General features: G+C 39.5%; 1 protein-coding gene across 1 annotated transcript in view; it reads left to right on the top strand.

The window, feature by feature from the left end:
• The window catches only part of si:dkeyp-19e1.3 (USP6 N-terminal-like protein), a 31,587-nt gene extending 8,530 nt beyond the window's left edge, over positions 1-23,057 (top strand). Inside the window, exons 2-14 of the mRNA XM_047381334.1 lie at positions 6,547-6,620; positions 7,068-7,153; positions 9,905-9,944; positions 10,048-10,128; positions 10,459-10,566; positions 10,691-10,800; positions 13,873-13,921; positions 17,964-18,084; positions 18,482-18,576; positions 18,725-18,790; positions 18,900-18,999; positions 19,389-19,541; positions 21,032-23,057. Coding sequence (XP_047237290.1) covers positions 6,555-6,620; positions 7,068-7,153; positions 9,905-9,944; positions 10,048-10,128; positions 10,459-10,566; positions 10,691-10,800; positions 13,873-13,921; positions 17,964-18,084; positions 18,482-18,576; positions 18,725-18,790; positions 18,900-18,999; positions 19,389-19,541; positions 21,032-22,446 — 2,490 coding nt within the window. The 5' untranslated portion in view covers positions 6,547-6,554 and the 3' untranslated portion in view covers positions 22,447-23,057. The remainder of the gene's footprint in view (positions 1-6,546; positions 6,621-7,067; positions 7,154-9,904; positions 9,945-10,047; positions 10,129-10,458; positions 10,567-10,690; positions 10,801-13,872; positions 13,922-17,963; positions 18,085-18,481; positions 18,577-18,724; positions 18,791-18,899; positions 19,000-19,388; positions 19,542-21,031) is intronic.
• Positions 23,058-23,274: the final 217 nt, after the last annotated feature.

Below are 23,274 nucleotides of genomic sequence, written 5' to 3'. Positions count from 1 at the left end.
GTGCCACTTGGCGGCCACAGCTACCATTAAGCAAAATATTTGGCATAGATTATTTTACATCACTATGAAGGAATTTTGGCTCAATCTGCTTTTCAGAACAGTTTTAATTAAGTCACAGTAAAGGGGTTTTAAGCCAAAATGGCTTGATTAACGTCACTCACAGCATCTTAATCAGATTTAAGTCAGGACTTTGACTGGGCTATGAGTCATGCCAGTTTTGTGTTTGTTGAGCCATATAGGCGTGGACTCACTGATATGCTTTAGATCATTGTCTTGCTGTTTGAACCCATCATCCTGTGTGACTCTCCAGTCTCCATTGTGGACTTGTTTTGCTTCCTGGGCACCATCATTGCTCAGGATTTCAAGTGGGATCTTAACATCACCTCCCTCACAAAGAAGGCTTAGCAGAGAAATTACTTCATTAAATTCAGCCTGCCAAAGACAATGATGGTGCATTTCTACTCTGCCATCATTGAGTCCATCCTCACCTCCTCCATCTGGACTCGGAGGCGAGCAGGAAAGATTACAGCTGACCCCTCCCACCCTGGTCACAAACTGGCAGGAGGCCTTTATGTTGTTTTTGATCAGCAGCAGTTTTGGCCTTGGCACTCTGCCTTTGGTGTATCTTTTTGCCCAATTTCTTTCTTGTTTTTGAATGATAAAGTATTTCCTTAACTGAGGCAGCTAAGATCTGCAGTGCTTCAGATGTTCTTTGTTCTCTTCCTAGCTCTTTAATGCTGAGTGATTTTAGTAAGCTGGCCTCACCTGGGTAGGTCCACACCTTTTCCATGTTTTCTTTCATTTGTGGATAATGGCCTTCACTTTTGAGTTTCTGTAGTTCTATGTTGCTTGATGCTATGACCTTTTAGCCTACTTCGTGTTGTCAGACAGGTTCTCTTTGAGTGATCCGGTCTGGCAACAATCATTCCTGGGTGAGGATAAATGTTGTTAAACACAGTCAATTAATTATTTAACATGGAGCAAAAGCTTTTTCACATTGAGCCAGGTTGGTTTGGACAGCTTTTTCTCCTTAATAAACTAAATCATAATTTGAAATTTTTGCTGTTTGTATTTATACCAGTTATCTGTAATTGTTCAAGTATCTAAAACATTTAAGTGTGATTAAAACAAAAAATCAAAATGGATGAAATGTAAATGGGGTAAAATACCTTTTCACAGCTTGGTAATGAAATCAGAAGCTACTAAGAGTGCCCTTGTTGTGGAACAGTGGTTGATGATGTTTTCCCCAAGCGTGAGTTAACGATAGTCATTGCAGGTGGTTTATGCCGATTGTAGACTACTATACAGAGGATAAGAGGAGCATCATATAAGGGTCGGTGTACTGCCTGACTCCATATCCTAAGCTTGTTTGGTCTGAGTCAGTGTTCTTTGGCTGACATACTGTTTTCTATTCATCCTCTGATAAGAAGAGCTGAACATCTGCTCTCCTGAGTCATGCATCAACACTTTGGGGTATCGTTTGAGTGCCAGTCAAAGAATCTTAATTAAAATTTAAGCTGAACTCAGTAATCCATAAACCGATCTCTTGAGGTTTCAGTGCAACAACTTTGCACTCTACCTGAAATTGTATTGCAAGCGAGAGTCACATTAGATTAACATCCTTTTGCCTTCACCACACCCTGAGGTTGTTTTGAGTTGCAGGTTAAGGTTTAGCCCTGTAAAGCACACATGAATACATTCACACCTAACTGTACAGTGCAGCTCTTGTGCTGAGTTTTTCCACTACCCCACAGTTTTCTGACTGTTTCCAGACCCTTTCTAATCCCAGGCTTTCATTCTTCTCATGCTCTTGTATAATCTTCATCCTCAAATCGGATTCCATTCAGATTAAGATTGATTAAAGACCAAAAGACAGATGAGGAAAAAAGTGGAAATGTGACCAGAAAAAGGATAGTTTTTTTTTTTCATCAGGACAGCTAGTAACGACGTGTTTTGCCTTTTTAAGCTGGTTTACAAAATAAGTTTTCTGTTTGGCTCAAAGAAAAAAATGTATGACTTTTTGGGTACCCATTTATTATGCAGAAGTCAGTGTACCTGCATTGCTCATCTTAATTATTCTATCTACTTTTTACGTTTCACCTACTAACTTTTGACTTTATTTTTGGTGCTTTTAATGTGGGTTATACACAAAGTGGGCAAAGCATGGAGAGAGGAAACTTGGTTGATACATCGGTAAAGGAAGTTTTTACTGGTGCCCTCTTCCTACAACCCTATGATTAGCTGAGTGTGATTCAGAATGCTTTGCAAGCTGTTTGTGGTTACGAGGCACTGAGAGCTTATATATGCAAGCTCAATTTAGAGCTCTATGTCATAACAGGAAAAGATGTCACCTCAGCCTAAGGCTCAAAGCAGCCTATCCTGTCAACAAACAGGTTAGCAATTGTTTCTGTGTGAGAAAGCCTTTGCATTTAATATCTATACCCATCAGTCAAACAGACTCTGTTCTCTTACTGTATTTTAATATTTGTGGGACCCTGCCCCCAGTCTACAACCTGCTCGGCTGCATATTTGCCATCACCCACTTGCTTTTATCTGCTTGGGGAAAAAAAGACCCCCTCAGTGACTCTCCACCTTGCTGTGAATTTCTTTAAGCAGTCTTTAAAATCCAAACCTGAGCTTGTTTTCTAATGTTTAGGGTACGTCAGGTAAATTTTCTGTGAGGTGACCACAATGTTTTATCCACATCTTTAAATGCACAGTCTGCCTTTACCAGTAGGAAGACCCAGTTGTTCTTACTGAACCTGGTGTTGAAGGAGTGGCAGCCACTGGTTTCCTTTTTTCCTAACACAATAGTATCAGCATTCAGGAGACTCAGCACAGGAAGTAAACATCCAGAACCTAAGAATGAAGCCTAGCGGACCTTTTATGGTAATGTATCTAGTTTGTGACAATTCAACACAGTCACATAAATTCCCAGTAATATTACAATAAAAAAATGACTTTTTATAGAATTGGCATTGTAGTTTTTAATGTGTGAGGTGGAACTTTGCTTAAATATGCTGTTCATTTGTTATAGTTTTGTAAATGAATAATAAATCACATTATCACATTATATTGATGAAGATTTTAGGTGTTTGTGTATTTATAATGGGCAATAACTTTTAAAATTTAGATTTTGCTACATTACAACCAGAGATTAATATTGGGATTTTGTGATAGACCTATACAAAGTAGTCCATAATTGGGAAGTGGAAGTGAAAGACAAAAAATTAAGTAAATAGAAAAGTATGGTGTGTATTTGTTTCCAACCCCCTTTTAATCTGATACCTCCAAAGAAAATCCAGTGCAACCAAATGCCTTTTAGAAGTCAACTAATTAGTAATTCCACAGGTAAATTAGTCTCAGAATGAATAACATTGTTTTGTAAAGGCCTCAAGTTGTTTTTGTTTTTAGGACATTAGTAAACATCATCATGAATCTGTTGAAAAGTCCATTAATATTCATGCTCTCCACAAATCTGGTGTTATAGTCAGAGTTGTTGTTGGTGGGGGGTGTCCCATTTGCAGTTTGCTACAAGCCAGATAGTTGGCACAACAAACATGTCGAAGATGGTATAATGGTCAACGAAGGCCAAAATTAGCAATGTGTTGCTAAAAATTAACATTGCATCACACTGGCCACACCATCCCCATCCTGCTGTGAAAATACTTTTCTTCAGCAGGGATAGGGAAGCTAGTCAGACATAATGTGAACCTTGCTGAAGCTGGGTACAGGACATTACTGGAATAAAATATTAGAAACCTGTAAAGGACTTAGAACTCCACTAGAGGTTTAGCTTCAAACTGGAAGGTTCACACATGCTGTCAAGCCATTATGAAGGAGCTTCAGCTATTTTTAAAAGAAGAATGGGCAAAAAAATTTAGTTTATAGATGTGCAAAACAGAGAAATCCCCCCAAAGACTTGCTGTAAATGCATTGAAAGGTGGTTATGCAAAATTGACTCAGGGGAGTTGAACTAAAATGCATACAGCCCTCTTCAGAATGTATTTGTATTTATTTATTTATTTGTTTTAGAGTTTCTGATATTTATGCCGAATTATTTTCACTAACATCACAAACATTAAAACGGCACTGGTAAGAAAAATGTATATGAAAAAACTGATACATGGATGTTTTAGGTTGTAATATGGCAAATGTGGAAAAACTCAAAAAGTTTTCCTCTTTTTAAATGAACAGTTTATCTAAAATATTGGACTGGTGGATTTAAATGAAGTGCTCAGAAAAGACAAGGTTATTGTCAGGTCAGTGGCATCTCCTCGCAGATGGTTTTCTGGAGACTTTACAGGACTTTGTAGGTAACTTGAAAGACTAAGAATCACAGCTGAGGTGGATAGGAACGGGGAAGTTGTTAGAAAGGAAAACCATACAGCAGCTGAGTGCATCTGCCAAATTCTTAGCAATCAGTGACCCCCTGTTAAGAGAAACGACTCAGCTGTTTAAACAGCAGAGAGTAGCAGCTGTGAAAAAGGTGTTATTGAAGAAAGGAGAAAAACAAAATTAATAATAGTTACATACTGTGCTTCAGCGCTTCTTCTCAAAAACTGGATAATGCTTGTGGTTGCTTGCATGCTATAGCTGTATAAAAAAATAATATATTTACATGAAAAACTACATCTTTAATTTTGACAAACATTTATTTGTGAACATTTTCAGCATTTTTGAACATTGAGCAAAAAAAACGTTTTCTTGAAACGAAGCATAGCAGTGGAAAGACATAAAGAGTCATTGTTTGAGGAAGCAAGTGTTCTCCCACATGTTGCCTTTTGGCATGGCATGGTGTTTGCCCCGGTCAAGCATCATCAGTGGTGTTCCTCAGGGCATAGCATTTGTTGTCATGTACTTCCTTTTAGACTTGTCTCCTGATTCTTTAAAAAAGTCACCTTCGGAATGTTTGTGAGGGTTCTGAAGTTTTGCTTACACTGTTGTGTTTTCTTGCCTGTGTATACAGATTTCCTGCATACTTGTTTAGCTTTTCTGTTTGCTAAGTAAAATAGATATCAGATAGCTGGTGAAGGTTCTTCATGTTGATTCTTTATTAGCTACAGTTGTTGTACTCAAAAGAAGGAGACTGTCCAAGACTGTATGATACATTTAGGTCTTTTATATCTTTTAGTAAGTTTTGAAAGTGTGGGAATAAATTTTTGTTTTCCTTCTCCAAACATGAGCTTTTAATGCAGATTTTACTAAATAAGCCTGTGGTCCATTCTCTCTATAAGTCACTTTGCTGAAACACATAGTGATAGAAAGTACCAGAGTGAGACCATACTTCAGATATCGCAAAAAAACAGTAAAGGTGATTTGGTTTTGTCTGTATTTGAATATTTCTTTCTCTTGGTACCATGGTTTCGTCTCTCATCATAATTATGCCAGTTGCATTTAGGCAATGTGAGTTAATATTGGTGCTATTGTGTGTGTGTGTGTGTGTGTACATATATGGAGGTCGGGGTGAATCTGTCTCAAACCTTCAGTGAATAATTGCAATAAATCCCATAAATTCCCTGAAAGATCATTGGTTAATATGGGCATAGTTTCTCTATTTCTTTCACGTATATTCAAGCACTCCTTCCTGAAACACATATGGACACATGACAGTATGATGAAATTTGCGAAGATTATTTTGCAGTCTTGCACCATAATTCTGCAAAGAGGGGAAACAGGGCTGAAAAAACTGTTTGGAAATATTCCACTGCACAAGTTATTTTGTGTGGTAAAGTTTAACTGATCCAGTCCAGATAGTATTAATCTACTTACTCGCTGACCCTTGGAAACACGTCAGACAAATAACAAGATAAAGTGTTGACAGTTTGCAGAAGGAGCAGGGTTAAAAAAGTTTCAAACAGGAAATATTCTGCATACCTAACCAGATCTAAACTGAGACCAAATAATTTCTTCACATCTGTTATCATGACCAAACACATCAGTGTTCTTCTTAAAGACTAGCGCACGCTCCTGAAAAATATCCTGAAATCACAAACTGTTTTGTCAACAATCGGTGTTGAGAGTTTATCGCTTCTAACTCAAAATCTGTATGCGTTGTACTATGCACAAGAACACATGCCCCTTAAACATCTTCACATTTTGTCACATTACAGCCACAAACTACCAACGGGTAGATACTGTAGCTGAATGTTGGATGAAGATCTTGTGGCTGAGCCTTCAATGTGCAAAGTTGTTGTTTCGAATGACATATGGTTTAGTCAACACACACTAGAGTAGACTTTCCTCACTTTCACATTTGTAACACTTCCTTTGGACATTTTATGATAATGTAATTGAGTGTGGGTAAATGTACAATCTAATCGCAGTTTCTGTTATTCCTCTTTGAAAACAAAGTGTAGGTTTTTGTTTAAGCTGAACCAAACTAGTCACTTATACATATTAATCATGATGTACACCTTTTTAGCTGATTATTCCATTTACTTTCGTCTACATCAAACCAGCATTTGCAAACATTTACAGTTACAGTGTGACATATTAGGATGCCAGTTATGCTAATTGAGATCTCGCTTATCTGCTTGCTTCTAGATTTTGACATGAAGAAGGATATAGACGCACTGATAGCAGAGGAACGGGCAGAAATCATCTCTAAATATGACAAGGTAAGGGGGTGTACAGGAATACAGGTATCTTGTATAAAATGGCCTACAATTTTATCTTTTGTTGAACAGATGATAAACTTTAGGATGTGTGTTTTATGCATCTACATTGAAAAATGTTTAATTGGGTGGAAATTTAAAAGGAGGTTTCTTCTGAAGTGACATTAAAGTCACCAAGCACTTTTTATTGAATAAGAAAGATGTCCCCAGCGAGATTTTCCTTAGAACTTCAAACGGCACGGTTTATGTCAATCATCTTGACTGGGTGTAAATTCAAAGTGAATCCCTAAATTTTGGTACTATCAGTTAATAGGAGAGTTTCCTTCAGATTGCCTATGAATGAAAACCTTAAACTGAAATAAAATGTGTTTTAAAGTAAATATTTGGTAACAAAACAGGATGCTGTGTCCTAATCCTCCCAATCTGGGCTACATACGCTTGTTTTTTTAGGGCAGGGAAGAGGGCGTCAGCATTGACCCATGGGAGGATGCTGACTTTAGCATCTATAAAGTCACTGACCGCTTTGGCTTTCTCCAGTAAGTAACTTTGAATCTTTCTTGTTGTGATTTAAATTCATATACGATATCTATATTGTTAAAATGTATTTTATCTCATTAAGTGAATGAATCTAACTACTTTCAAGCTCTAAATGACTTATTTGAACCATTCTTCTTCTGGCTGGAATGATCATGCAACCAACAACTTCAGTGAATTTGAAAAACAAGAACTGGGTTTACAAATTTGAATTTATTCTGGATTTTCACTGATCTAATGGCCAAAATTATACATGCAAGCTCAAACAAATGCATACATACCTGCCCGGTAATATTTAGGTAAATGTTCCTTTGCTATTTGCAGAGAAATCAAACGGTTTTTAATAATCAACAAACGTCCAATGTAATTCTGACTGGATATTTGATGTTATTGGCAGACCTGGGAGAGTTCATCAGAATTAGGTGGGTTTTTTGGCTCTTTAAGCATTAATGTAAAAATATATATAGGTCTTTTTGTTTTCAACACCAGTTTTAGGTTTGGTATCATTGTCCTGTTGGAACAGATAATTGTGTCCAGGTCTCAACCATTTGACCCAAAGTGTTCACCTCTATTGAAAGAAGATTGGCTAAAATGATCAAGAGCAATGAACGAAAAGCACCAGTATCTGTGTCCACTTAAGGTTTAATACTAGCATGGAGTAAGAGGGCACGGAAAGGAGAAGAAGCTGCTGCTTCTTTTTTTCTTTCAAGCCTGATTGAAATTTCTAGTTGCCCATATAGACAAGCCAAAAGCCTGCACGGTTAGAACAGAAAGAAACCAACTAACCTATTTGACCTCAGGGAAAAATTATGTTTGGAGGACTCAAGGTGAGTCTTCTAAACTTAATACCAACTGTCAGTCATGGTGGTGGTAGCATCATGCTGTGCGGCTAATTTCCTGCGAGGGGTTCTGGTGTATTGCACAAAGCCGAATGAAATGGGTGGAGAAGCTTCAGTTTCTTCAACTCTGTTCCAGATAAGCAGCCAAACGGTTAAAACTTGGACATGTTGGATGTTCAACAGGATATTCCTCCCAAATGGACATCAAAGCTGGGTTCATAATAGATAAAGCTGGGTCACATTAACTTTTTGGAAAGCCCTGGCCTTAACTGTACAGTAAAGTTGTAGTCTATTATGAAAGCTAAGTCCATGCTTGGAAATCAATCCAATTCAAATGAAATTGTTGATGGGAATGAAAAGCATGTGGTCGAGGTACAACTTGCCAAGGGACTTTGGACCAAATATTAACAAGGGTGTACTTATATATTTGAGGTTGTTTATACAATTTAGACCCAAACATTGATTAGGTTTGTTGTATCATCAGTCCACCCTAGATAAACAATTATTCAAATGCATCATTGTGAAAATTCATGTACATGATGAGTGAATCTAAACTCCTGACTGCAGCATTAATTTCTTTTTAACCTACTCTCTTTGTCTTTTGAATTTTTCACTTCATAGTAATTTAGATAACAATTTAGAGTGAGTGACTGCATCACTAAGTTTCAATTCAATTCAGTTTATTTATATAGCGCCAATTCACAACACGTCATCTCAAGGCACTTCACAACAGTCAGGTTCATACATTCCAATTAATCCTAACCATTGAACAGTGCAGTCAGATTAAGTTATTTATTCAAATTGGATAAAAAGTTTTTCTGTCTAAGGAAACCCAGCAGATTACATCCAGTCAGTGACTTGTAGCATTCACTCCTCCCGGATGAGCATGTAGAAACAGTGGACAGTTTTCAAGGTTAGAGTCTGAAAGAGAGCCCATATTTTTAGTTACAGTAAAAGCTCAGTCAATTGCCATGTCTAGGAGAGAGAAAGGGTTAAACACTAAAACACAAGGCCATGTGGGTCATCGGTAGAGGGTGAGCATTAAGTTGTTGCCAGCAGAAGCTCGGATGATTCCCCTCTCCAGAAAGGTGTCACAGGTAGACACAGAGTCAGGCCAGGTGTAGCTTCTAGGAAGAGAAAAGAGAGAACAAAGTTAAAAGCTGAAATAACAACAAATAATGCAGAATTGGAGAGTAGTGTGAGAATGTAGCGAAGAGGGTGAAAGTGGTCATTATGTCCTCCAGCAGCCTAAACCTACAGCAGCATAACTACAGAGATAGCTCAGGATAACCTAAGCCACTCTAATTATAAGCTTTATCAAAAAGGAAAGTTTTAAGCCTAGCCTTAAAAGTAGACAGGGTGTCTGCCTCATGGACTAAAACTGGGAGCTGGTTCCACAGGAGAGGAGCCTGATAACTAAAGGATCTGCCTCCCATTCTACTTCTAGAGACTCTAGGAACCACCAGTAAACCTGCAGTCTGAGAACGAAGTGCTCTGTTAGGAACATATGGAACAATCAGATCTCTGATGTATGATGGAGCTAAATCATTAAGGGCTTTATATGTGAGGAGGAGAATTTTAAATTCTATTCTGGATTTAACAGGGAGCCAATGAAGGGAAGCTAAAATAGGAGAAATATGATATCTCTTTTTAATTTTCATCAGAACTCTTGCTGCAGCATTTTGAATCAGCTGAATCGTGAACATGATAGTAAAGAATTACAATAATCCACCCTTGAAGTAACTAATAAATGCATGGACTAGTTTTTCAGCGTCACTCCTGGATAGGATATTTCTAATTTTGGCAATGTTCCGGAGGTGAAAGAAGGAAACCCTAGAAACCTGTTTAATATGGGATTTAAATGACATGTCCTGGTCAAAATAAGTCACATGTATTTCTGTGTTTCTGCTCCAGTGAGGAAGAACTGCCAACACCCACTGCAATTGAAGAGAAGGTAGTGACTTTATTTACTGCATTGCATGTTCAGATTTCACTGGTCATCTCATGTGTTTTTGCCCTCTCACTTACTTGTGGTGCTCTGTGTTTTGCCGTTTTAGCAAAAGCAACAAGAGTTGGAGCGAGTGCAGAAATGGCTGAAGATGGGGAAGAAATGGGACAAGTACAAGAACAGTGAAAAGGTTAACAGCAGCTCCCATAAGATACAAGCATACCATCTTAATTTAGCAGCGGTGCTTCTTTTTTTTCTCTGCTATGGGATGTATTATTTCCATGTCTTTTTATAATCTATTTTCCATTTCCTTTTAAAACATAGTTCATTTTCTCTTTCACCCCCACCACCACTACCTCAACTTCTGTGGTCAGGACACTCAAAACAAATACATGACTACAAGCAACAAGTCCTTGTTCTTTGAGATATACAAGTGGAATACACATGAATCTGTGCCTTTCTCCGGTGATTGCTGTGTTGAAGACTGCATATTGTTTCATAATGTTTCTGTGTGTTTCAGCTGATGAAGCGTGTGTATAAAGGCATTCCTCTGCAGCTGAGAGGCCAGGCTTGGGCCTTGCTTTTGGACATAGAAAAGGTTAAACAAGACAATCTGGGAAAATATGAGGTATGAGGTTTTTTTTTTTTTTTTTTAACTCAGAACAATTGTTAATGTTTAAATACACTAGAAAGAAAGATTTGATTTTAACAACTGCTAGATGTTTATTATGAAACCGTTTTCCATGGTCCAGAAAATGAAGCAGCAGGCTCAAATCTACTCAACCGAGATCAAGCAGATAGACCTGGACGTCAACAGAACATTCAGGAACCACATCATGTTCATGGACCGCTTTGGAGTGAAGTAAGTTCTTCATATGTATTTCAGTTTTATGCTGGGTTCACATGGCAAGATAACTATGCTGAGTTTTGACCCAATCTTCCCTTTCCGAAAATCCTAAGGCGCCCCGATTATCGTGATGGCTCTAAAGATAATCTTATGAGATATTCTGCTGTGTGTGTTATGTTTAACACTGATCTAGACTGCTCTGAAAGACGTTGGGACCGCTCGACCTCAAATCGAGGATATTCAACATGTTGGATTGTCTTGACCCAATATCCTATTGTGTGAGTGTTCCCCGAGAACAAAACAACAAGCATGCATCCTGTTGAATGTGATGCGTAGCCAATCAGAAAGCAGGGTGACGGAAACACAGAAGGGAATCCAAAATACAGATGACAAAGCTCAACGAAATATCAGAATAGAGAACAATCCAAACACGGTTTGTAAAAGCGTTTCCCAAGATTAAAAAAATACATCAATTTACCTCCAAATCATAGTGTAGCAAGTAGAGCTCCTGCTTGCGCTGTCTCCACTCCTTTAACCAGCGTCTTTTCTTTTTCTTCATCAGCCAAGTTTATTTACTCTGAACTCACATTTGATCTCAAGAGGTTTTGCGAGATTTCCCATCTGGCATCTGAATGTTCGTGAATGAAATCTATTTGCGTGTGGCGTGTTGTGCTTGCTGTGTGGCTGCAAGCACCAAACCTGTTATATCTGCGATTTTTTTGATCAACTGACAACTTTAAAATCTTGCTCTGTGAACCAGGCATTATGTAATGTTGTTTTTCACTAAAATTTATATTTACTTTTCTATTTACTCTCAACCAAAAGAATGATCAAAAAACTTAACGTCTATTTTTTGACTTATCCAAACAACCACTTGTAGATTTTATTTTTATCCTGATTTCTGGTATCTTAAGTAAGCATTGATATTAAATAAGTCTTACTTTTTAGTTTTAAAGTAATCTCCCCAGCCTTGTTGTTTTCTGACATCTCGCATGTTTTCAGATTTGCCCCAAGTGGGATTCTTACAGGGTGTGACCCCTGGCCTAAACCATAAAGCACACCACACAGTTGCAGTAAACCGGAGTGGTGGTTTCCTTCTCTCAGCATTTTATTAGCCTTCCTGTCAGTGCACAAAGCCCCACAGGAAATGGTATTCACACAGAGTGTGCACCGGTACAAATGCACATGTGCAGAAATACACATGCAGCAAACAATGATAGATTTCACACCAACTCAAAAATATATCACAAACATCATTATATGTTTTTTTTATGTTAGTGACAGTTGAAACCACTTAGTGTATAAGAGTACTCCTTTCTTTCTCTTTGTAATGTACTTCCCCTTGAATTCAAAGCTGCTGAGTCCACAACAGACCAAAACACGGCTTCATCCTGCCTGACTACCCACTCCTTCCCTGCGAGTCAACAGCTGTCTCACAGACACTGAAACACTGACAGCTATTTAAAACTCCTTTCCTGTCTCTGCCACTGGACATGTATTTTGTCATTGGGGCCTGGAGGGCAGACATCCTCTATGCATCTACATTATGTTTTTCTTAATTCACCCCCCACTCACAAACACATTCATGTGCACAAACAATGGGTGCTTTGTGCCTACTGTCTAAAGCCTTTGAGTCTTTAGATGTAATCAGACAGATGCACACCACAAATGCTTCAGTTAGACAGGCTTGATTGAAGATGCCAGCTTGCAGTGTTTAGTAAAACATTTCATTCAACTTGACTTGTCCCTATTTTAGACAACAGCCACAATTTTCAGGGTATTTATTGAGATAAAAACAAAGTATCATATAATTGTAATGTAAAAGGAAATGGCTTTTATTTTTACACATAAAACCTGACAGTTTGGCAAGCTTTTGTATTTTAATATCCCTAAAAGAAATCTGGTGCAACAAGTTGCCTTCAGGGCCATCACTTAATTGGTAAATAGAGCCCAACATTTTTATATTTTAGCTCTGTATGATTACAGCTCTTCTGTGAAGGCCTCAGAGGCTTTTTAGAGAACATTATTGACCAAACAGCCATATAAAGTAGTAGGAACACACCAGACAGGTCAGAGTTTTCTAAGGGTATAAAACAATATCCCAAACTTTGAAAATCTGACAGAGTACCTTTCAATCTATTATCTGTAAACGAAGAGTATGGCAAATCTGCAAACCTACAAGGGCAAGAATATTAAATAAAAGAAGCAGACAAGAGGCCCATGCTAACTCAGGAGGAGCTGCAGAGATCCTAAGCTGAGGTGGGAGAATCTGTTGACAGGATAACTATTTATTGTACCCTCCACAAATTTGCCCTTTATGGACGAGTGGCGAGAAGAAATGTACTGTTGACAGAAAACCATAAAATGTTCTGTTTGCAGTTTACCACAAAACGCGTAGTAAACATAGCACACTTATGGAGGAAGTTGTTCTAGTCGAGCTAAAAATGAACTTTTTGGCCAGCATGCAAGACTAATGCATCATTGCTGTAGGAATGCTTTTTTTCAATAGGGCCAGGGAAGCATCTCAGGGTGGATTTGAAGATGAATGGAGCTAAATGCAGGTCAATGTCTGAAAAAAGGAACTGTGAAAGGCTGCAAAAGACTTGAGACTGGGTAGGAGATTCAACTTCCACTAGGATAACAACCAGAGCCACACTGCAGTGCTCAAATTCCAGACTCAAGTTCAGTTGAGAATATGTGGCAAGACTTGAAAATTGCTCTTCACCAAAAACAAAAAAGTTATTAAAAGAAGGATATAGGCAAAACTGTCTCCAGAAGTGTAAAATATCTGCTGAGGGGGAATGAACATTGAATAGAAAGACATTGAAATACTTCGCTGTAAAGTGAAAAATACTGTTCAAGGGTTTTACAAAATTTCTGCAAGGCGCTGTATGTCTGTAGTAACATCAACTAATATATGTTTATAAATGTTGCATAAGAGGTCTGCCAACATTAACCTACTGAGAACTTAAAACTGTTTTATATGATCCCTTAGGACAATATACCTGTGAGTTTCACTAGTCTCGTGGTTGTTTCTCAGGAACCACATCCTTGTTTTAACAGGGGTTTTTTCTGTTCCCTCTCCAGGCAGCAGGCACTGTTTCATGTACTGGCCGCTTACTCTGTCTACAACACGGTGAGTGTTTTCCGACAACTTATATGTGTATAATTCTAAGTCAGTGTTACATAACTGAGGGGTTTCGCATGCACTTGCCTTGCATTCAAAATTAACACACTTGTGGAGCAGCAATCACAAGTCAGTCAGTTGTGTTGGTTTCTGCTCAGTGCCAGCAGGGTGCTGGCCAAGCACTATAGACCCATCTGTTCTCGCTCTTATTTAGAGCCTTCAGTGAGATCTTTTATTTATGAGTGCGGCTAAGCCTGAACTGCTTCATCAGAATTTTACAGTTCGACCGCCAGCAAATCCACATCTATGTTCACATTCTTAAACCAAGCTCTTCTTAAGTATACAACTGAAATAAGATTATGACAATGCTTTTGTGTTTATTTTCAGGGAAAAAAATAAATAAAGAATAACCTATGCTTCTGATAAACATAGCATTTAATATTTCCCATTTTATTTTTAGTACTCGTACTCGTAGTCTTCCGCTTTATCCGGGACATATCCAGGAGGCATCCGGCATAGATGCCCGAGCCACCTCAACTGGCTCCTCTCGATGTGGAGGAGCAGCGGCTCTACTCCGAGCCCCTCCCGGATGGCCGAGCTCCTCACCCTATCTCTAAGGGAGCGCCCGGCCACCCTACGGAGGAAGCTCATTTCAGCCGCTTGTATCCGTGATCTCGTTCTTTCGGTCATGACCCAAAGTTCATGGCCATAGGTGAGGGTAGGAACGTAGACCGACCAGTAAATCGAGAGCTTCGCTTTTCGGCTCAGCTCTCTCTTCACCACAACGGACTGGCACAGTGCCCCCATTACTGCGGCAGCTGCTCCGATCCGTCTGTCGATCTCCCGCTCTATTCTTCCCTCACTCGTGAACAAGATCCCAAGATACTTAAACTCCTCCACTTGAGGCAGGAACTCCCCTCCAACCTGAAGAGGACAAGCCACCCATATCCAGTCAAGAACCATGGCCTCGGACTTGGAGGAGCTGATCTTCATCCCAGCCGCTTCACACTCGGCTGTCAACCGACCCAGTGCATGCTGTAGGTCTTGGCTAGAGGGGGGCCAACAGGACCACGTCATCTGCAAAAAGAAGAGACAAAATCCACTGGTCCCCAAACCAGACCCCCTCCGGCCTTTGGCTGCGCCAAGAAATCCTGTCCATAAAAGTTATGAACAGAACAGGACTATTTTTAGTGGTTAACTTAATTACTGCATATATGTGAAATCAAACATCCTGCTATTATTTACATTGAAAGGAGAAAAATGTGTTGTAGAACCACCTCAGTCTGATCAGACTGATTCAGTATCAAGCAGTTAGATTTAGAGGAATGATTACAAAGCTAAATATACTGCTCTAAAAAAAATCAAAGGACCACTTTGAAAACACATTAGATCTTAATTGGAAAAAAACATCATGCTGGATATCCATATTGATATGAATCACAATTCAACCAGTAATCCGAACAGACACATACATTCTCATATTCACAGCAACCTGTATCAATTATATATCCATAAAATGCATTATTATGAGATCAGGATTTACATGTTCAGCTTCCAGCTTCTATAATGTTCAAATATGGTTCTCAGGGTTGAACAAAGTCTTTTGATTTTCCTTTCGGCAATGTAAGTTAGTCTCTCCAGACCTATATGTTATATTCTGAAAGTTCTTTTATCCTTTGGGTAAATGGCTAAAAGTAACTGCCTGTCTCCTGGAATCTCCCCGATGCTCTCGAGACTATGGAGGGAAACACAGCAAATCTCTGGTGGAGTTGGACTTGCTGTACAACCTCCGTTGGGTCCAGGTATCACGTCATGCTACTGGTAGTGACACTGACCCTGGTCAAAAGCAAAACTACCAAAAAGCAGTCAAAAAATGAGGAGGGAAAAAAATATCTGTGGCCTCCACCTGCAAAACCTTTCCTTTTTTTGGGGTCGTCTCATTGTTGCCCCTTAAGTGCACCTGCTGTTACATTCATTAATACCAAAACAGCTGACATTGATTACCAACCCTTTCTACTACTTAACTGACCTGATCAGTATCCCAGAAGTTTAACTGACTTGATATTATACTTCAAGGGGTTCCTTTGATTTTTTTTGAGCAGTTTATAATATATTTATTTGTTAATAACTGTGCAGTCACAAATTGTAGGAGCTTTTTCTCTCACAAGGGACATAAAGATGTTTTGCCTCTGATTGCTTAGCCAGCAACAGGATAATATTATGCAACCAGCAAGTTTACTGCAGGGACAAAAACAATGCAGTGAGCTCCTGTGGGGGCTATGAAGTTCTCAGTTAATGTCCATGACTGCATGAAAGACTGTTTGATGATTATAAAATGTTGTTCCTGTTTCACTTTCAGTCACTCATCGTTGGACTTTTATTCTCAGCTCCTGATCTTTGAAGGCATTTACTGTATTGATTTCAGTCATCTGAAATGTCACCATTTACTCTTTCAGTCCTGACCTGGGATCAGTTCTATTTGGGGCCACAATATGGATATTTGTTTTCAATCTCTGGTCTAGTATTAAATCTCTTGGGATTCTGTTATACAGGTACAGATGTTGACTGATTTTCTGGCACATCTGTTTAAGATGTGTATAAATGAGTCTTTTGCAGCAGTAGCATAATCACAAAAAGAAAAATTTGGTATGAAAAACAAATCCCATGTTAGTTTTTACAAAGTTACTTGTGGCACAATTATTACTTCCCCTTTTATATCTCTTTAGAAGAAATGTACCTGAAGTAAGAACGCAGTCAGAACGCAACATTCAGCAGGGTCACAAAAATCTTAGTTGCACAGTGCTGGTGGACCCCTGTGGGCAGGTACAGAGAAGAAAATGAATGTCATGAAGGCTTTGCAGTTCAGTGTACTGTAGAGTGGACTGGGAGATATGAATTATATCTTATAGTGAACAGGATAGCAAGTGAGCTAAGAAAATAAATCTCCAAAGCTCACTGTTCAAGAACTACAGGAAAGAGTGGCTTCTTGGGGTCATCTAGTCTCCCTAATACCCATTTAACCCAGTCTGCAAGCAGTTGGAAGTGATGCTAGAAAAAACACATAAACTCATTGATATACCAGGATATTAAAAATAAAAATCTGTTGGACTATGAAACTGTAAATGTGTTTTAATTGGGTTTCTTAATAGGATAATGGTCAAAAACATATGGTCAGAACAACGCAGAAACCCATTTGGCCAGATACAAAATCAGCCCCTAGTAAATTATTTCCTAATGGTTTTTGAATAAATGTCCTTAAATTAAAGGTTTGACTTCTGTTTCTCAGTGCAGGATTAGTTCGCTTTAATAAACTACACGTCTTTCTCTGTAAATGCTCATTTTATCTCATCCATTCACAGTTCTTTTTTGAATGTCTGATCACAGTGTTTTTTGTTTTTTTAAATCAGTTCCTCTGTGGCAGAGATGTTTGAGCCAGAGGAAGTGGGCATGCCTTGCTCCTTTTTTCCCTTTTCCCCACTTCTCACACAATGCTCAAAAGAAATTGGGTCAGTGGGAGAGCTAAGAGAGAAAAAGGAAAGGCAAAATAGACAAGAGGATGTTTGACTTTTTCACATATGTGCTGGTAGAGAAGAATGTAGAGAATGTGCAGTTTAACCTCTATTTAACCCTAATTATATTTACCGTTTTGCCTTGAAAGGATCCATTTTGGGATTCTATTTGTATCTGCAAAGTAAATCCTCCTTTATATGGACAAATACCAAGTGCGTTTCTGTGCATCTGTGTTTGCCAAGGGCTTGTTTCATGCAAATCAGTGAATCGTTGTGATGTTGGCTTGGTGGTAATTCAACAAGAAGACATGATATTACTGAGGATTTATGTGTAGCACTGCAAATATTTGAAAACTCTTTAGTATCACAGTTTGAAACTTTGTTGCTATGACAGTCTGTTATAAGACCACATCAGACTTTCAGATGCTCTCTAACCCTAATATTTTGACCTTTATGCATGTGCTTCATTAAATTATGAAGAGGTCCTCTTATTTGTCCACCCTGTTTACCTTAAACACTTTGTTTTGCTGTCTTCGTCCCAGGAGGTCAGCTACTGTCAGGGAATGAGTCAAATCGCTGCAATTCTGCTCATGTACCTGAACGAGGAAGATGCCTTCTGGGCTTTATCCCAGCTCCTTACAGACACCAAGCACTCCATGCACGGTGAGGATAAGGGGAAGATAAACAAAAATAAGAAACTGATCAATGATTTTTTTTTTTTTTTTACAATCAACTAGATTATGAACTACATTGATCCATGAAAACTATCTTATATGTGACTATGACAGCAGCATTTACAGTGTTGTATTTGCATCAATACAGATTTCTTCAGTTTGCAGCCTTTTTCCATCAGTAAATAAAAGCAGCATTTGAAATTTTTATTTTGTTTTTACTCAGGTTTTCTTTGTCTGATATAAAAATGCATTCAATTTGAAACATGTAAGTGTTAAAAAATAATAATATACTAAAGAAAGGCAAATACTTTTCACACTACTGTAAATTCTGCCGTCAGCGTGACGATCCCGTTTACCATTTGTGGGTTTTTTCTGCCTTCTTGTAGGACTTTTCATTCCTGGATTTCCCAAGCTGCATCGTTTCCAGGCTCATCATGAGCTCATCCTCTCCAAAATGCTGCCTAAGCTGAAGAAACACCTGGTGAGTTTCAGTGCACGTTTGACCCCACAATTAAGCTTGGTGGCTCCATCCTGTACTTCAGCTGATTTGAAAACAGAGATTTATAACAAATTCTGTTGTAACATTTACCCTCAGAGACTTGGTTTCATGTTGATTTGTGTCCCCACAGGACAAGGAGCAGATGACAACAGGGATTTACTCCACCAAATGGTTTCTCCAGTGCTTTATCGACAGAGTATGTATTTGGATGTTTTTTTTCAGCTTTTCAAACACAAACTGTCTAAACTGTCTTGTTGCTTTTAACTATTCAATCTATATTTCTGACCCTGCTGTTTCCGTAACAGACCCCCTTCACCCTCACACTGCGCTTATGGGACATCTACATGTTGGAAGGAGATAAGATACTATCTGCCATAGCTTATACAATCCTCAAGTTGCACAAAAGTGAGTGTGAAGCTCATTGCTGTTTGTTGAATTCACGTGTTGTGCTGGGCAAAATCATACAAGATGCTGATAAGCCCAGATGCAGCAGTAACACAGAGTGTTACCGTGTCGATTACATCTCAAGCTTTCTCTTGGTTGGTTGCATCTTCACTGGCTGGCTTACATAACACAGCTGGCCTGTTGCTGTGGAGAAGAATCAAAAGCTGACGTTTCATTGGGTGCAGAGATAAGCATCATCTCAGCATATTGGTTGATTTCTTCCCTTTAAGAGATGCTTGAATTATCAACAACAGTTGTTACTTTTAGTTGAGCCCACATTTGGAACAAACCAGTGTTAAATAGATGGATTTATTTGGCTGTTTGTGTGTGAACATTTTGTGTTTAATCAGAACGCCTGATGAAGCTCCAGCTAGAGGACCTGAGGGAGTTTTTTCAGGAGCAGCTGGCTGATTCGTTCCTACTGCCAGACGATGTGGTGGTTGAACACTTACAGGCAGCGATGTCAGAGCTGCGCAGTAAAAAGCTGGATCAACCTCCTCCAGGTGCAGCAGGGTTTCCTTTTTCTTTGTGTTCTTAATACCAAGCTTTGTCTGATAAATTCTGATTACCAGTGTTGCTTTAAAGTTTGTGAGGTTACACAAAAGACAAAAGATTTCTACATAAATATCACAAACTTAAAAAAAAAACATGAGTAAAATTCTGGGATAGTGCTACATCTGCACATTTATTTATCAAGGAAATAATTTGATGAGAAATATCTGTAAGTAATTTTTGAAGTGTGCATGTTATGCCATAGTTGTCACAATTAGATTAAAAAAAAAGTTGTTTTTATTTAAGCTTTTTTGGTAGAGCCACTTTCCCTGCAGTTGCGAGTCCTCTCTACCTGCTTTGCACATCCAAAAGCCCAAAGTTTTGTCAATTCTTCACTGCAAAATAGCTAATTCACAATCAGGTTAGAATATCTGTGAACAGTTATTATCATATCCTGCCACAAATTGTATTCATGTTGGGACTAGACTATTCTAGAACATGGCTACGCTTTTATCTAAACCAGGGGGGCCCAAGCCCAGTCCTCAACAGGTACTATCCTGAAAACCTTTTAGATGCGTCCCTTCGCCAACACACCCGAATCAAATGATTGTCTCGTTACCAGGCCTCTGCTGAGCTGAATGACTGCTGGTGATAGAATGAAGTCATTTGAATCAGGTGTGTTGGCGCAGGGACGCACCTAAACATTGCAGGATAGTAGCTCTTGAGAACTGGACTTGGTCACCTTAAGAATTAAACTACGCTGTTGTAGCTCTCGCTGTGTATTTAGGGTTGTCATTATATCCATTTACCCATCCACTGTGACCTCTTCCTTGTCCCTGCTGATCAAAAGCTTCTCCACAGCATGTTGCTGCCACCAGTAATATCTTGTTTTCTCAGTTTGGGATGGTGCGTTCTCACATAGTGTTATGCATGTTGTCAAAAAGATTGCTTTAGTCTCATTTGGTCAGAGCATCTTAATCCGCATCTTTGCTGTGTCCCCCTTCATGGACTTTGTGGCAAAGTCCAACCAGAACTACTTCTCACTTTCTTTCATCAATGGCTTTCTTCTTGACATTTATCCATATATAGGCCAGCTTTGTGGATTGTCCCTGACAACAGATTCTTCTACCTCAGCTGTGGATCTCTACAGCTCCGCCAGAGTTACCATGAGCCTCTTGGTTGCTTCTGTGTTTAATGTTTTGCTTGCCTGGCCTATCAGCTTAGGTGGACAGCCATGTTTTGTTTCATAGGTATCGGGATAAATTGTGCTAAATAAAAATGCATACCACACCTCGTAGATTTTTATATTAAACATTTTGAAGACCACATATAATTTTCCTTCCACTCCACAGCTACTTTGTTTTGGTCTAGCAAATAAAAAGTACACTGAGGTTTGTGACTGTAGCGTGATGAAATATGATTATCAAGGGGTATGAACACTTTTGCCAGGTACTGTACTTTTCTTTGTCTCCATGTCATGCCTGTTTTCTCTTTTTTTTAGCCAAGTCAGATGAGCTGCCAAAGAAGCCTCTGGGTCAAGAGAGACCAGTTCTCCTTGTGCCGTTGCATTCTAACTCACCTCCGGAGGTCAAAATAAATCTGCAGACCAACAGCAAGCCTTTTCCAGAGACCCAGAAAACAGATGCAACCACCAATCATCAGACTGCTTCTCCTTCTGAACCCCAGAACTCAGATATCCTCTCCGGAGCAAACACATCGTCAGTTTCTTCACTAGTTGTATGCACACAAGGAACACCTTCTTTCTTGAGGCATTGTAAAGTTCCTCTAGTACCTCCAAAAGAAAACAAACCATGCACTGAGGGAGGGTTGGGTAGAGATGTGAAGAAGTCACCCGCAGAGGTTTGCCAAGAGTCTAGAAAACAAGAGAACTGGACAACTGACACAAAGTCCCAAGTGGAATCTATGGATTGGCCTCCACCCTATGAGCCCTCGCCTTTGGATGTTGTGATTATGCAAACGGAGGTGGAACTCATGGATCTTCCTGACCTACCACCTCCACCTTTGTTTTACCCTGAGCAGATTGACCAAAGGACTCTAGGCAGGGAATCACCTGGTCTGGGGCCTGAGACTCATCCAGATCTGCGCCATCACTCCCCTTCCCCACGGTCAGACTCACCACTGGTTGCTCCAATGAAGCTATCACCAAAACCAAGCCCAGGACCTTCCCCTCAAAACTTTATAAGGAAAAGTACTTCTCCCACAAAACCTCTGTCTCACTATGTCCACACACCACCCTCCTCATTGTCTCCCAGAGTCCCACCCTCAAAACCAACCAATTTCCCAGTTTCCCTTTACGTTCCTTGGTCCATGGGTGACAGACGGCCCTCCAACACATCTCAGTATGATAACCTCTCCGAAGCTGATGACGACGATCGCCTCATAGAAAGGCTGCTTGCTTCCACTCCTGAGAAAACTCCCTGCATGCACAGCAACTCCACCCATGCTACTGACAGAGCCTATGACCCTACTTTCTACCCCGTTCCCCCACCTCCTCTCTTCATTCCTCCTTCCTCTTCCCCTCTTCCCCCTGTGATGTGCAACATCCCTAGATTGCCTCAAGAGCCAGAATATAAAGGGGAGACCAGCTGGGTGCATGATTCCATCATCCCCCCTCCTCCACCCTGCTTTGCAGACAGACTCGCTCCGTTTCAGTGCACCTCTGCCATCTGTTCAGATGCAGCCAGGTCCTCGTCACCTGTTTACTCTAAGAATTTCTCCAGAGCCCCCAGAGACCATTCCGCCTTCCCAGCACCTTTGTTATACACAGGGTCTCCCCCAGGTCATTCCAGGTCCTCAGGACAGTCACTGGTGGGTGTGGTGGGGGTACAGTCCAGCCTAGACTTCTGTATGATGCCTCCTGTAGGGGAAAAGCTTCCCAAATCAGTGACTTTTTGATGTGGCAGTTGATCATGCCGCTGATTGGTTTTCAAAGCCATTGTAAAGATAAAAGGGCCAGCAGCTCTGTTTGTGTGTATGTGTGAAATTACATTTTTCATGTCCAGCTACTGTAGCTACTTCTGTGACAGCTGCATCGTGTTTTTAAGGGAAGGGTTGTCAAACTCGTATTTTATACTGAAGCCGATGTCAAAAAGTGTATTAACTTGACTGCCCCTCCGTTGTTCAAAGCTTGGTTTTCTGTTTGTACAGAAGAGTAGTGATCTCATAACAGCTGCACATATCACCATTGTTCCACCTCAAACCATTGTAATTTTGTTCCAAAAAGATGTGTTAATCTTAACATGGTGTACTTAGTGCAACAACTCTAACAAAAGGGCTTTCAGACTACCAGTTAATATCATCCTCGCAGCCAAAGCATTCACCCAGAATTCATAGGAAAGTGTGAGCAGGCTCACACATCATCACAGTTTGTCAAACTCTGAGAAAAAGAGTCGTAGGTTAACATGAGAAACCAGAGTGCATTCATGCAGTGCTTATGAAGCTACAATTTACTTGTAATCACCGGCAGCAGCAAAATTGGTGCAATAAATGACTAATGTAAATACAGACCCTTAGTATCTTAGATATGTCGTTCAGGTCCATTGTTCCCCCAGGGAGGTAGCAGAGGGTACTGTTTTTTTTTTTTTTCTATATACAGGTCCTTCTCAAAATATTAGCATATTGTGATAAAGTTCATTATTTTCCATAATGTCGTGATGAAAATTTAACATTCATATATTTTAGATTCATTGCACACTAACTGAAATATTTCAGGTCTTTTATTGT

This window comes from Girardinichthys multiradiatus, chromosome 2 (assembly GCF_021462225.1).
Source record: "Girardinichthys multiradiatus isolate DD_20200921_A chromosome 2, DD_fGirMul_XY1, whole genome shotgun sequence".
Classification (NCBI taxonomy): domain Eukaryota; kingdom Metazoa; phylum Chordata; class Actinopteri; order Cyprinodontiformes; family Goodeidae; genus Girardinichthys; species Girardinichthys multiradiatus.
The sequence above is the reverse complement of the archived record's forward strand: the minus strand, read 5'-3'. Positions and strand labels throughout refer to the sequence as shown.